The sequence below is a fragment of the Apus apus genome, chromosome 5, assembly GCF_020740795.1.
Source record: "Apus apus isolate bApuApu2 chromosome 5, bApuApu2.pri.cur, whole genome shotgun sequence".
Classification (NCBI taxonomy): domain Eukaryota; kingdom Metazoa; phylum Chordata; class Aves; order Apodiformes; family Apodidae; genus Apus; species Apus apus.
Window position 1 is genome coordinate 51,624,787 of NC_067286.1, and position 15,821 is coordinate 51,640,607.

Here is a 15,821-nt window from a genome sequence, read left to right on the forward strand (position 1 = left end):
AATAGGATGGGAAGCATAATTTTTTCTACACCACAGTATGTGAACTGGGGGTTGATGGTAATAGAAGGCTACTGAATAGCTTCTTTGAAGAATGTGATCATACCACCATTCCTTCTCAAACTGTGTATGGCCCCTGACCACCAGGTTTTTAGAAAAACTATAATTTGAAACAAATACTATGGTGAACACTGGAATAGGCTGCCCAGAGAGGTTGTGGAGTCTCCTTTGCTGGAGACATTCAAAACCCACCTGGACATGTTCCTCTGTGATGTGCTCTAGGTGATCCTGCTCTGGCAGGGAGGTTGGACTAGATGATCTTTCGAGGTCCCTTCCAACCCCTAAGATTCTGTGATTCTGTGTTTTTTAGGAACAGTAATTGCTAACCTCTACTTATCTGTGGTCCTCAAAACCCAGTTAGGACAGTGCAAATGTACTCTTTTATCAAGCATTTTTTGTGTCACCACCTCACCATTAATTCTGGAATTGCCTGTTGATTATTTTTTTTTAAACTTTATTTTTAAAAAATATTTTTGCTTTTTTAAGCATTTTGTGTAGCATGGCAAGGTGAAATGTATAAGGACTCTTCTCATTTTGCAAAGTAGAAAAATAAAAAAGACTGCAGGAAGTAATAATACCTGCAGGAGTTCTGAGCCATTTCATGCTATATTTTTGGAAGAATGGAAATGTGAGGAACATTATATAAAAATACCACTGCATCATTTAAATCCAAACTGGTTAAACTCAAAGGTCATTTAATCTTTCTATAAAGAAATAAACAACAATCTTGTGAGATTTTAAGGCTATAATTTTCATGAAAAAAATTGATGTGAAATGTTTTATTCATAGAATCATAGAATCATTAAGGTTGGAAGGGACCTTAAAGATCATCAAGTTCCAAGCCGCTTGCTGTGAGCAGAGAACCCTACCACTAGACCACGTTGCACAAAACCTCATCCAACCTGGTCTTAAAAACCTCCAGGGATGGGGCATCAACAACATTCCTGGGTAACGCATTCCAGTTCCTCGCCACCCTTCTAGTGAAGAATTTCTTCCTACTATCTAACCTAAGTCTCCCCTCTCTCAGTTTAAAACCGTTACCCCTTGTCCTATCACTATCTTCTCTGATGAAAGTCCCTCCCCAGCTTTCCTGTAGCCCCTTTCAAGTACTGGAAGGTGCTATAAGGTCTCCCTGGAGCGTTCTCTTCTCTAGGCTGAACAGCCTCTCTCAGCCTGTCTTCATAGCAGAGGTGCTCCAGCTCTTTGATTATCTTGGTGGCCCTTCTCCAACAGGTCTATATCTTTCTTGTGCTGAGGGCACCAGACCTGTACACAGTACTCCAGCTGGGGTCTCACCAGAGCAGAGCAGAGGGGCAGAATCACCTCCCTGGCCCTGCTGGCCACACTTCTTTTGATGCAGCCCAGGATGCAGTTGGCTCTCTGGGCTCCAGCACAAACTGCTGCCTCATGTCGAGCTTCTCATCTACTACCACCCCCAAGTCCTTCTCCTCAGGACTGCTCTCCAGCCATTCTCCCCCCAGCCTGCACTTGTATCTGGGGTTGTGCTGACCCATGTGCAGGACCTTGCACTTGGCCTTGTTGAACTTCATGAGGCTGGCACTGGCCCACCTCTCCAGCCTGTCAAGGTCATTACTTTTACATTTCTAGATTGTTGTTTGTCAACTTGTATCTGTATGTGGAAAGGCATGTGTGCAAGTTTATTCCAATATTCCCTTCTGATACCTCGCAGAACTTTAGTCCATGAATCACCACCTGAAAAACACTGTGCTAAAGCAGAAATGAGCATAACTGAAGTATAACACACTGTCTCGCTACCTGTAGACAGCTGGCATTCTTTTAGTTGGTATTTTTACTGGAACCCTCACATTCATGCATTCCTGTGTTGAATTCTACCCAGCCTTGTAAGAAAGCACTGAACCCACTCAAGAGATTTTGGCTGCATTCCTTACCTTGCCTAATAATCCCTGAAGAATTTAAGCACATATTTTAATCAACCTATGCCTCAGTTTTCTTCTTGTAGAATGAAATTGTTCCATAATTTGGAATTTTTTTTTTTTGCTGAGGTAGGAGGATTCAAATGTTCTTTGTGCTATTTTGAGCCTTTTGAGGAACATTGTTAATATTCACCTAGTAATGAGGATGTAACTTGCATGTCTTCTGGATTTGATGAGTACACGTAGCTGTCCCAAAAGAACAGCCGTCTGTGAAAGGACTATTCTCCATTTACTCTGGAGACTCACCAGTCTTCTGAAAAATTTCAAGGTTAATCTAGGTTATTTTGTGAGATGCTGGTTCAGAAGAATTCGTACTGCATCCTGATCACTATCTCTTCAGGCGTCCTTGTCAAACCATATTCAAAATTATAGAATCATAGAATGTTAGGGGTAGGAAGGCACCTCTGAAGATCAAGTCCAACCCCCCTGCTGCAGCAGGAACACCTAGGGCAGATCACACATGAAGACATCCAGACGGGTCTTGAAAGTCTGCAGAGAAGAAGACTCCACAACATCTCTGGTCAGCCTGTTCCAGTGCTCTGTCACCCTCAGAATAAAGAAGTTTTTCCTCATGTTGAGGTGTAACTTCCTGTGTTGCAACTTGGTGCCATTTCCTCCCGTCCTGCCACAGGGCACCACTGAAAAGAGACTGGCCCATTCTTGACATCCACCCTTCAGGTATTTATAGACATTAATAAGGTCCTTTCTCAGTGTCATCCTTCTTATCCCTGTTGCTAAATTGAAAGTACATAACTGCCTCTGTACTACAGTACAGTAGATACTGCATGCTTTCTACTATTTAAAAGTAGCATTTGAACTTTTATTAACAGCTCTATCTGTAGTGCACCCATAGATTGGATTGCCCATTTTATTTAAGATTAGAGAACTTTTAAGGCAAAGAGATAAAGTAATTTCTCTGGAGACAAATCAAACACAATTATCAGAGCTAAAGTAAGTCTTCAAGCACGTTTGAAAGTTCTAGTCAGCATATTCCAGGAATACCCTTACAGTGAAGGATGATAATGAGAAACCCAACCTATGCTTTTGATTGTTTGGTCAATACTTGCTTTTCTGAGATACAGTCCAACAATTTACAGTATATAGGGAACTTCTGAGAGAAGTTGTGGCCACTTTGGATTTGGTTAATACTTGGAGAATCTCCAGCTGCAGCAGCAGCAAAAGCATTCAGACAGGCTAAACAAAACTGGCCTTTTAGTGTATGGAAACATAATATATCAAAGTCTCTACTCTGATTCTTTATAGGCAGACTCTTATGGGTTTCGTTAATGTGAAGTAAGGTGGGTATATTGAAACTGCATCTTTTGCTTAAAACAGAACTGATTATCCTGGTTCAACAGAGAAAAATCAGGCAAAATGAGGTCTGGGTTTCTCTCTTCATGCAAGACATAGTATTTTTGGATAGTTTTAGATAGCAGAATTTACTTTACAGCTCTATGGCCTTTGAGGCTTTTCAGACTGACAGCCTGAAGATCATCTTTTCACTAAAGTATTGAATGGAATATATATTATATTATTAATTTTATTTTCTATGCAACCAACTTAATGTTTTCATGATCCCAGTTATCTGTTATTAAAGATGATGGTACTTCAAGTGAAATACTATCATGTGTAGTAGTGTGCTCCAGTTCTTTCAAAGAGTCTTGGTCTTTCTTAAGAGCAGTAATGCTCTGGAACATGCAGAACAGTTCAGATTCTTGAATACCTGTAGGACTACCTAAGATTTTTAGTACACATACATCTACTATTCCTAATGTAGCCCAAGTTTGCAAGGAAATCTTTATAAGTGCTGTTATGATGAACATACTGTGTAATGATAGTTATTTGTTTAAAGCTATTGAGGAGCTCTAAAATTGTAGCCTGTGAAGATGGTGGCTATGAAAACATAATGCTCTTTTTAAGGATTTAACTCCCCCAGTAAATTAAGAACACAAACCCGTTGTCCTTTTGTTTTCCTGCTTCATCCCCTAAATTGTCTGTTTTGGCATGCCTTTAACCTTCCATGAACATCTCCCACTTCACAGCTCAGCCAAAGCAAGTGTGGGTGTTCAAGTATTTGTACCTGATGACAAAAGATGTAGTGATACCAGATGACAAATGGATCAGAACTGCTAGATGAATCAACACTGTATGATTTGACTTGAACCTGAAGTAAAGGCAATTGAGATGGGAAGGAAAGAGAATCAGAAGTTAAAAGAATCAGAATCCATGCTGACTCCTGGAAGGCATGAGTTCCTTTTCAAAAAACTTTGCAATTATTATTAATTTTGCAAAATGTCCTTGTGTACTCAAAACAATTAAAGTATCACAGAACCTGTTAAAAAAATAATCAGTCAGGACTAAATAAACAAGGCTTTGTCAAAGCATAGATAAAATGTCCTTTGGAGTATGGAGAAGCTCCAACTGTGAGAAACCACAGAAGGTAAAATCAGAAAGGCTCTGCACAGTTAAGTAAGTAAAACCATGAGGTATGTAATGGTATGCAATGAGGTAATGTGCAAGTGCAGGCTCTGGTACTGGAGAGGCTAGCAGGGTCAGAATTGGCCTGGGAACCAGTCACACCAGATGGAGAACTGCTGCATTACCTTGCCCACAGACACCACATAACCTGTGTCTTGCCCTGTCACCCAGACAGGGGTTATCATCACACGGAACCAGCCTGACAAAGGCCTTTCAAAACTTACTTTGGCTTAAAACGCTGAGGTTTCATGCAGCTCCCCTGTGAAACACCTCCGCCCTGGGCCCATCGCGGGCGCGGTGCCTGCTGGGAAGTGCAGTCCGTGACTCCGCGGCGGAGGTGATGAACTACACTTCCCAGCAGGCACCGCGCCCAAGGCGGGCCGGGAGGGCGGTGCTCTTGGCGCTGCGGCCCAATGGTGGCGGGCGATGGTGGGAGGTGGGCGCCGGGGCGGGCGGGCCGCCTCCGGGCCGCTGCCAGTGCGGGAATTTCGGACGGGGCGGGAGGAGTGGCGGCCGGGCCTGGGCGCGGAGCAGGTATCTGAAGGCGGCGTCTGCGTTTTGGGGTGTTTAGGTTTTCTTTTAGGAGGAGAATGATGAGGCGCTGTCTCGCCTCCCCTTCGGCGCGCCGTGCGCCTCCGGCCTTCCTGGCGGCTGCGGCCGGGATCTTTCGCTCCCTCGCTCCGGAGGCTGGCGGGACCGCCGGGGCCCGCTCGGACCCTGTTCCTCCCTCTCGTCTGCTAGCGGGGGTGGGGAAGGCGCCTGCCTTGTCCTGCCCGCGTCCTAGCCCGTGGCGTTGAGGGCATCTCCCTGGGCCGACGGGCAGGGAGGGAGTGGGGGCAGGTGGGTAGGGAGAGCTCGCTCAGCTTAACTCCCGGGATCTGCTGCACCGCCCTTCCCTGCCTGCGTGGGCTCTTGCCTCTAAAGCTGCCGAAGTTGCTTTCCTTCGTATTTTGTGAGTGTGTTGGCTTGTTGTTGGTTTGTTGTGGTTTTTTTGGTGAGTTTTTTTTCGCTGTTTTTTTTAGCACGAAGGCGGGGTAAACGGCATACGCATTGCCACTTAGAGGTTTGTCACCTTCGGAAACATCCCGGTGTGGCTAACAAACAAAGTAACACCCTGTTTGGGCGGCCTTCCTGAGTTTTGATTTAAAGTACACGTAATATTTACTTTGAGATACAAATACTACAAATCACAAACAAAAATCTTCTATTTTAGGATTAAGACAGGCCTGTTTTGTAAGAACTGGACTAAGCTGGTTTTGGTCTGTCGGTGGCTGTGGTTTTACTGCACTTCTGTTTTTCGCCTTTTGCCTTCCTTGTTACAGGCTTAAGCGTTGCATGCAGGGTGAACCCTGTTGTTAGCTTTTGTTTTAAATCTGTACTTAAGGCATTTATTAATTCATAGGAAATCCATAGGCCCTTTTTATCATTAGCAAAAATACAAAATCTGGTCTGAAGCTTCCTGTTGCTGTTACTGTGTCAGAACACTTTTACCTTCCTCTGTAGGAGTAAACTGTCCACTTGAATCTTGGTGTTCCTATCCAGATGAGGTAGGGATTCCTAATGAATTCCGGAGCTGTTGTCTTTATACAGTTTGCCAAACTATCAAAAAGTACTCAAGTGCATCACTAACAGGCATAGCTACTTGCTGTTGGTTTGGTGGTGAGGTGATTTGGAGCAATAGATAATGTGAGCATCTAAATGATTCTCAGGATATTCAGGAGAATCCTAAATACTGTTCAAAGAAGAAAATGTATTCTTCAGAAGGCAATTTAAACTTAGTTATCAATACTGTAATTTCTCTTGTAAATGACTGTTTCCTGTCTCTGAAGAAGCTCCTTTCTGAAATTTTAACAAGTCTGCCACACAGCGATGTGTTTAAAAAAAAGTGTTCAATTTAACCAGTATGGTGCTATTGGGATGAAATGTTTCTCATACATTGTGGTCCACCACTGTACATTTATTAATTTTGTCTTTTGTTTTCTTATTTCTTGGGGAAAGAATCCTAGTGCCTCTTCCTCCTTAAGTGCCATTATACACAGATGTCTTAATCATCAGGAAATTAAATTATAGCAGTACTGAAAAATATAACACAATGATAGACCAGTGACAGAATATTCAATTTATGCAAGAAAGTCTTTGTTCACTATTTACTGCCCTTAATATTACAAGTCACTGATACTTCAGGTACCTTTTGTTTTTTTTGGTGGTCCTTCCTATGAAACAGTTTACAATATTTGGAAGTCTTAAAGTGTGGTGTTCTTTCCCTCCCATGCCTTGAGCAAAAGCTCAGTTTTGTTTTTCTTTTTTCTTTATTTCTTTTTTTGCAGACAGACTTAGATGTTTGCTGTGACTGATGAAGAGTATTAATGACACACAGATTTTGGGCCTTGCTGGGATGAGGCCTTCCTGTTCCTATAGAGGAGCACAGGTCACCAACACACCTCTCTGTTGAGAATGAAAATAGGTCCTACTGAGATAAACAACCATAAAAATGATAATTTCCAGAGAATAAAAGAAGAGGATCAGAAGAATCCAGTTTGTCTTTTCACACAGTAGAAATACTTCCTTCAAAATAAATTTGACTTAGTGAATTTCAGAGTTTTACTGAGAATGGATACCAACACAAATTGAGAAGTCGCTATTCAGATTTATTCAAAGAGTTCAAATATTACTGGAGTAGCAATGGTTGCAGACAACATTTATAAAGATAACACCACTAATAGCACTGCTGATGCAAAATTATCTGCATATCTCAAGTACTGTGTATACAGTTTCGTCCAAGATCTTTTATTAGGGAGAAGCAGGAGAAATAACCTTTGTAGTACTAAGAGGCTTTTGGAGAGAATTTAGACAAATAGACTTATGTTATTCATACTTGTTAGTAGCAAAATCTTTGTTTTGAGTATATTATAGCTACATAAGATGCTGCTGTTTACAATCCTGCACCTTGAAAATTATTCTTGTCAGATACCTTAGCTAAGTAGGGTCAGATCTGTTTGATACTTGAATGGTAGTATAGTACTTGACATCTATGGCACTCTGTTTTCAAGGACTTCAGCATGGTTGCAAACACTAACAAATTAAGCTTCACAATACCTGTGAGACAGAAGTATTTCTATTTACTGGTGGGGAACACTAGTTGAGATACAGGAAAGTTAATGGTGCTTTTTTTTGTTTGTGTGTGTGAATTTTTAAAGGTGATTTCAGGAAGAAGAAGATTACTTTATTCCAGTTGTGCAGTGTGTAGTAGACAGCTCTGCATAGTGTTTGCTGGTTCATAGGTTTTTTGACAAAGCCCTCATGTTTGTTAGATCATGAGCTGAAAAGCCTGTAGAATGACAGAATTTGTACTGAAATGTTGTTATATGTCATTATCTTGTTAATTATTTTTATCTTTTTTTCCCAGTTCTATATTTTGTGTAGAAAATTTTTGCAGTCTCCAGGTGTGTTTGATTTAAATCAATAGAAGATTCTTGAATAGATTTATCCAAATAAATGTGAAAGTATGTGCTGCCATTGCTTAAATATTTCCATGGATAACAGCTCTTTTATACAAGAGTGAGGGCTTAATATTGTGAATGATGCCCATTGAAAGCGATCAGTGTTTGGCACCTACGGCCTACTGATAGTTTGACCAACTTGTAAGTAGGCACAGTGCCATCTTAGCAGATGGATATGAATATAGACAGCCAAGAAACCATGTATGTGTATCTAGTGTATTTGTTAAGGGCAGGATTCCCAGCTGGGGATGTTCAAACTTATGTCCATTTTGAATTTTTGCTTTTATGGATAAAGGGAATTTGTCATTAATATATTTTTTTAACTAAATACTTTCGGGCATACAGCTATTGACCAAGTTAAACAAAAACAAAAAAAAGGAAAAAAAAAAAAAGACAGAAACACCAGCTCATTCTTTTATCCTCTGAGGAGATATTTTAAGTAAACTTAATTCCCTTTTAAGTGAGGCTGCTGTCAAGAGAATCACTGTGAATGTCAAAGATGTGAAGCATATCAATAGTTGTATTTCACTGGCTTTCTAGCTTTATTGAAAAAGAGACTACAATTTGTCTTACTGGACAGCAGTGTATTCAGCAATCAGGCATCTATGTGCATCTGTTCAAATCTTGCTGAAATCATTTGTAGTAACTGAAAGGTCAAGGGATGCAGTCCTTCAAGGCCTCTTCATGTCTCTCATATTGTTCTTAGCTTGAGGGGACAGTGTGCTCATTTCATATATGTTTTTGTACCCTTTAAATGACTGAGTGTAATTTTGTCCCACATCTGAGTCATTAGGCAACAGCTACTGATTTTGGCGCTTTCTTTTTCTCCTTATCTGACTCAGTCTCTAGACTTCTGGTTTAATTTCTCATTACCACTTCTAATGGTTTCAGTCTGTCCTTTGTTTTAATCCTTCACCTGATCTGAGTGTCCTGAGAAGCTGCTTAAAGGTCTGCTGTGATCTTTCTGGCCTCCTCTTGTAAGTGATACCAACACGTTAGCCTTTCCTACCATTTTTTCTTTCCTTCTGCTGCTTTGACACCATTATGTTCTCATTGGTATGAGAGCAGCTGAGCTGCCTGGAATTGCATGTGGTGTTTGGAAGTCTCATTTTTCTCCTGCAGAAAATCTGGAGAAAGAACCTTCCTTTAAGATGTTACTGGATGTATCATCTTGGAGGAAAAAAAAAAAGATGATGAGGTGTAAAGAGAGGTGTTTCTTGAAGACAGGTTATGGAAAAAGCAGTGGGTAAAGTTACTATTGGAAGTTAAGAGTAAAATGTCAAAACTAGATCTTGATTATAGGGAATAATGTTAGTGTGCAAAATTAAGTGGAAATGTGCGATAGTAATGCAGGATGAAAACATTCTGTTTTGTGATAATGAGAGAGCTTGCACAGTGTAGGTACTGATAAATAATGGTCCTTTCTGTGATGTGGGTATTCCACAATACTATTTGGTTGAAGTTACTCGTTACACTGAAGCAGGTATTTAAATGGGATTCTTTGATACAGAGATAGTTCTCAGATTAATCAGGACCGTGAAAGAGCAGAACCTTGGCATTGAACCATACACCTTCTCTTCTGTGTTTATTCTTATATTGAATGACTGTGGTGTCTGCAGAGTGCTTGCTGCCAGAGTCCAGTACTCTCTGACCAGATTGTTTTAGATTTTCCATGCACGGAGGGTGTAATATTAAATATAATATTTACTTGTTTGAAGATAGTTGATGTTACTATACGGAATTTCGCATACAGAATAGTTGGAAACAATACAAATGTAAGTTGCGTGTAGCAAAATATGATTGTAATGCACAGTTCAGTCACAATACAGATATGATTTCCATTATTGGTCTCTTAGTATGCTTGCTGTCATGATGCTGGTGTTGCCAGCCAATGGGAAGGACTATCTGAGTTGAAACCAGTGCAAGCCCATTGCTCCCTTTGAAATTCTTCTGCTAGTTGTTTCAAAAAAAAAGAAAACTGATGTAAAGGAACTGCATTTGGCTTAGGGTTATTGTACTGAGTAGCTAGACTAATGGGAAAAAGATATTTTGTTATCCAGGAACTTCATGAAATGTGTATTAATATTCTTCCCTGCTTCCCCAAGCAAAATAAAATAATAAAATCCCACCAGTCAGAATAGTATCTTTTAGAAAATAACTGCTTATGTTTGTAAGCCTTTTATCTTCATAAGGTAGAGGCAAAGATCAGTTCTTTGTAAAACAAATCATGAATGCCTTTCATGTAATGAGATATAGTGCACTCTTTGCCATATCATGACTGCATATTCAGTAAGTTCTTTTATTGAATCAAGACAATAGGATCATAGAATGGTTTGGGTTGGAAGGCACTTTAAAGATCATCTAGTTCCAAGCCCCCTGCATGGGCAGGGACACCTCCCACTGGAAACTCTAGAACTGGACCCAGTACTCCAGTTGGGTCTCATGGGAGCAGAGTAGAAGGGCAGAATCACATCCGTTGACCTGCTGGCCACAATTATTTTGATGCAGCCCAGGATACAGTTGGCTTTCTGGGCTGCAAGCACACATTGCCAGCTCATGTTGAGCTTCTCATCAGTCAGCACCTCCAAGTCCTTCTCAGGGCTGTTCTCAATCCATTCCCTGCCCAGCCTGTAACTGTGCTTGGGATTGTGCTCCAACCCATGTGCAGGGCCAGGGACTTGGTTTTATTGAACTTCATGTGATTTGCATGGCCCACTTCTTACACCTGTCAAGGTCCCTCTGAATGACATCTCTTCTCTCTAGCATGTTGACCACATTATACAGCTGAGAGTTATTGGCAGACTTGCAGGGAGTGCACTCAATGCCACTGTCCATGTTGCTGATATAAATATTAAATAGCACTGGTCCCAGTATCAGCCCCTGAGGAGCGTCACAGATCTCCACTTGGACACAGAGCTGTTGGCTGCTAGTCTTCAAGTGTGACCATCCAGCCAACTCCTTATCCACTGAGTGGTCTAACCATCACGTACATGTTTCTCCAATTTAGAGATGAGAATGTTGTGTGGGACAGTGCAAAATTCTTTGCACGAGTCCGGGCAGATGACATCAGTTGCTCTTCCTTTATCCACCAACACTGTAGCCCCATCCTAGAAGGCCACCAAATTTGTCAGGCACGATTTGCCCTTAGTGAAGCCATGTTGGCTGTCACCAGTCAGCTCTGTATTTTCCATGTACCTTAGCATAGTTTCCAGAAGGATGTGCTCCATGATCTTAGTGAACACAGAGTTAAGCCTGACTGGCCTGTAGTTCCCAGGTCGGGTTTTTTTTTGCCTTTTCTAAATTTGGGGTTATTTTCCCCCTTTTTACAGTTTCTCAAATGTGATGGATAGTGGCTTAACAATTTCATCTGCCAGTCCTCTCAGGATCCAAGGGTGCAGCTCATCAGGTCCCATGGATTTGTGCACCTTCCGGTTCCTTAGATAGTCTCAAACCTGGTCTGTTCCTACCGTTGGGTGGTTCTTCACTCTTCCAGTCACCAACATACCTGTAGAAACTTTTCTTGTTACCTTGATGTGCCTGACCAGGTTTAATTGTATTAAAACTTTAGCCTTCCTAACCTGATCCCTGTCTGCTTGGACAGTTTCTCTGTGTTTGTCTCAGGCTTTGCTTGCACCCTCTGTAGGCTTCCTTTTTGTGTTTGAGTTTGTCCAGTTTTGGCTCTGCTATGAACTCAAAGCACTTATTTGCTCAAAATGAGACCTATTCTTCAAGAAGATGCACATGCTTGGTTCCACTGGGATGTTATGTTATTTCTGGAAATATTGCTTATCTGAGACCTGAGGTTGGGAAGGACTCATAAAGGAGAGGTTCGTGGAGGACTCTCTCCCATGGGAGGGACCCCGTGGGGAAGCAGGGAAGGACTGTAAAGAATCCTTCTTCTGAGGGAAGCCCACGCTGGAGGCATTCAAACAGTTAATTGTTTTTTCTCTTATGTAACTGCAAGCAACAAAAATTAAAATTTGCTTATTGTTCATGGGGCAACATTTAGAAGATCATTAACAAACTGGTACGTAACCACCTATTTTGAGATCATACATGTAAAAGTACTACTATGGCCTTCTTCCAACCTCAAAGAATTTTTTTGTGATGCCTGGAAAAATTAGTTCTTGTTCACTTAGAATTCATGCCAGTGAAAGTACTGACTGTATTTCTTTTACAAGTATCTTTGTAGCAACAAGGTTAAACTTTAATCATACTTTTCCATGCTTCTAATGAACATCTACATAAAATGTCTTGTCAACATGTAACATGTGCCTTTTATAAAAAAAAAATTTTTCTTCCCTTTCCCCCCTCTCCCCTCAGGGAAAATGCCATATAATAAGAAGACTACTGGAAAAAGAACCCCTGCAAAACGGAAGCTTGCTGAAGTGTTTGCTCTGGGAGAGGTTCTGGCAGACACATCAAGAAAAGAATGGAAATTAGGTGTCCCTATAGGGCAAGGAGGCTTTGGACGCCTATACCTTGGTAAGTGTAGTTATCTTTGATGATACTTGAAAATGGAGAGTGAGATGTTTATCCTTATTCAAAGCTATGAAAAATTTACCCTGAGTTAGAAATGTAGGGTCTTTGAAGTAATTTTTTTTTTTACTAGTATCTTAGCTTGGTTCATGGTCTTGGAAAAAAATGACAAGTGACAAATGGTGATTAGTAAGAACTGTGGTTATATGAGATTCTGGTGGTAGTTAACTCATTTTTTAAAAGCTGAAATCTTTATTACTTTTTAGTAGTGAAAGGATACCTTAGTATTTATTTAAATTTAATCTCTGGTTTGGCTGGAAGAAGGAATCTTTGTATGAGTGTCCTTGTATCACAAATTCCAAACTGAAACTGTCTAAGCATATTCTGTGGAGGCTACTGATCAGCCAGTATTTTGGCTGGTTTTCAGTTTGCTGCTTTTGACTTTCTTATTGCCATTTGAACTTCTGACATAAGATGGTGGGGTTTTTTTATGTAACCAGTGCTCAAAACAAATTGAAATCTTGAACTTCACAGTTTAAAGCGTCAGCATTGATCTTGTTTTGCAATGCTGTTTATTGAATTCAGGGAAAACTTTTTTTAGTGGATAGTGTGCCATACTTAGTATGTCTGTTATTTGAACAGATGAAAAGATAAGAGAGGTCTTGAAGATACCTCAGGGAATTAAAAAAAGGCTTGAGTGCCCCTAGTAATTTTCTAAACAATTGTGAAGGAAGGAAAGTTAATGTGATAATGATAATAAGTTTTTCTTTTGCTATGCATTTATGGTCTTCCTCTTCTTGGTGAAAAAGTTGCACTGAATAAAAAAAAAATTAATAATCTGTCCTGCTTTCAAAATGAACAGATAGCAGCGTAAGTGGATTAAGAAGAAAAACATGACCAGTGGGTGGCTTCTTGTCAAAGAAGCTGTCTCCTACTTACTCAGCCTTGCTCAGTGAGCTACTAAATTTACTGAGACTGGAGTTACAGCTCACTCAAATTGTGTAGCTCCTGCTTTGTTCAAGCCAAGGCTTGCCCTCTGTTTGTTTTCCTACCATTTGCACAAAGCTATGCCCTGACCCTGTACTTGTGCTTGCCTAACGTGATTTCCTTCATACCTGTATCTCCTGTCAGAAGTATCATCAGCTTAGTAGCAACAGAGTCACTTTTTGATATGTGACATGGCAAAATAAGAGACCATGTGTTTTTCTTCTTTACGTCCACAACTATGTGTGTTCATCACAGACCTAGAAAAGGAAAGAAATGCTGTTAACTAGGAAAAAATTACTGAATAATAAAAAACTCCTTTTAGTAAACTGCCTCTTCTCCTCAAACAGAAGGGATACTGCAAGACCAGAACCATATAGAGCATTCTTGCCTTATAGAGTAGTTCTCTTACCAAGGTCTAATGTACTGTTATATATTCACATCAGTAATTGCTTTGTCATTTGTTTGTCCATGCTGCATAGCAAATAAGTGTGTTTTTTGACAGTTTCCTCTCCTACTATTAATAAACGCTTCCTTTCTAACAGCTGATGTTAATTCCTCAAAGTCCGTCGGCAGTGATGCACCTTATGTTGCAAAAGTGGTAAGAGAGCATTTGAATTTTTACTTCACAACTTGAAAATGTGTCTTCTAGAATAGCATGTGTAATTTGAAATGTCTTCTGACTGAAAAGAATACAGTTGCCTAATGCTGATTAAAATAAAAGTAAGTGTGACACAGAGGAATCTGGCTGAGAACTAGAACTCTTGTATGAGGGTGGATAATGGAGCTGAAAAAAGGTTAATGAAATTGATGGATCAGATTCTGTTTCATGTGGCTGCTTCCTGTAAACAGCCCAAATACCACAAAATGAATGAAATCCGGCTAGCTTTTGGAGAATTTCTGTGATTCAGCAATGAGTCTGTGTGAACTGTTGCTCACAACTGGATGTTAATAAGCTGACAGTCAGCTTGGGAATAGAAACAGCAAAACCAAGATTCCTCAGGTCCCCACAGATATAAAGTCCTTTAAATGTTTTATCATTAAACACATAGGTATTCTAATTTCTATTGAATTAAAATGGCATTGGTAATTTTTTCAGTCTCATGATAATAAAGAAGAAAAAGCATAATTGATAGCTAATTTTTAGCCTATTGTATGTAGTAAATCAGCAAATTATTTTTATTAGTTTACATTTTCTTATGTTTTAATCTTAACAAATATTTATTTAAATTGATTTGGCTGTAATGTTCTCTTCTTAAGGTATAAATATTTTTTTCTTAAATTTAGCTAGGTTATTTTGTATAGATTCTAGTATCATAAATGATTCCCTGGTATAGTCATAGTAAAAAACCTGGAAATATGGGAATGGCCATAGTAGATCCAGACAATTCATTATCTTAGTGGTACTTCTGGTCCTGTGACAAAAGCAAGTGCCAGAAAACTGTACAAGAACTTCACATTGTAAATAATTAGATCTTCAGTACAGTTCAGAACTGAAATGTTTCGGTCTTCTATTAAACTATGGCGATACAAAAAATGCTTAACTGCAGTAGCTGGCCATTTATATAACTTTGTTAATGCCTTCAGCATTTGTTCCTGAAATGTAACAGATCAGGTTAATTTAGAATAAAATAAATTTTATTTAGTATGAGCCTTTAATCTTGATATTTACATCTGCTGACTACAGTAAAATTTAAGAGTACTGGTTTTGATACTGCACAGACAACCTGAGATACTGTTGGTGTTGACCCTTTCCCTGAAGTGTTGTTGCTTGCTGAAAAAAGCAATGCTTACAATGCAAATGTCAAACTGTGACACTTCCAACATCAGCATACAGCTGCTGTGTCAGGTGTTTCCGGACAGGAATTCCATATAGACCAGGAGCCCAGCAAGCAGCTGTTTCATGGTGGCAACCTGCTTTTTTCTGTCCGACTTCTACTATAAAGGGCAGGGGTGTCCATTATGCAGGAGCTGTGACCTGTTTTTAGAGGCAGATAACAGACATTCAAGTCAGCAGTGGCTTGCCTATGAGATGCAGTGGCTCTCAATTCCCCACTCTTGGTGAGTTTGGACTGATGAGGAAGTAGAGAGCCATTTAACTTTCATGGAAGAGTCCACTTTGACTTACTTGGAATATTGTCAGATACGCATTATTTTATGCTGTGGTTAATTGCTGTCCTCTTGCTGTGAGGCTGAAACCTGTCCACGTGCTTCTCTTCTCCACTTTGGACTCTGAATATATGAAGAGTTGTCACAACTTCTGGGTTGCTTTTATGCTAGATTCACTTTGCTGCAGTGATTTTTAAATACTTCTGCTGATGATCTCCCAGATGACCACTCACTTTTCACAGAATCACAGAATAGTCAT

The 15,821-nt window shown here is 40.1% G+C and overlaps 1 protein-coding gene across 4 annotated transcripts in view; it reads left to right on the forward strand.

The window, feature by feature from the left end:
* The first annotated feature begins 4,957 nt into the window (after positions 1-4,957).
* VRK1 (VRK serine/threonine kinase 1) overlaps positions 4,958-15,821 on the forward strand; it is a 37,367-nt gene continuing 26,503 nt past the window's right edge. For 2 of the 4 annotated variants that reach the window (XM_051622153.1, XM_051622157.1), the window contains exons 1-3: positions 4,958-5,024; positions 12,314-12,475; positions 13,999-14,054. In XM_051622153.1, the coding sequence (XP_051478113.1) occupies positions 12,319-12,475; positions 13,999-14,054 (213 nt within the window). In that variant the 5' untranslated portion in view covers positions 4,958-5,024; positions 12,314-12,318. Of the gene's footprint in view, positions 5,025-7,910; positions 7,934-11,995; positions 12,018-12,313; positions 12,476-13,998; positions 14,055-15,821 lie in introns of those variants that run through there. The other 2 variants (XM_051622154.1, XM_051622155.1) reach the window with 2 other exon arrangements.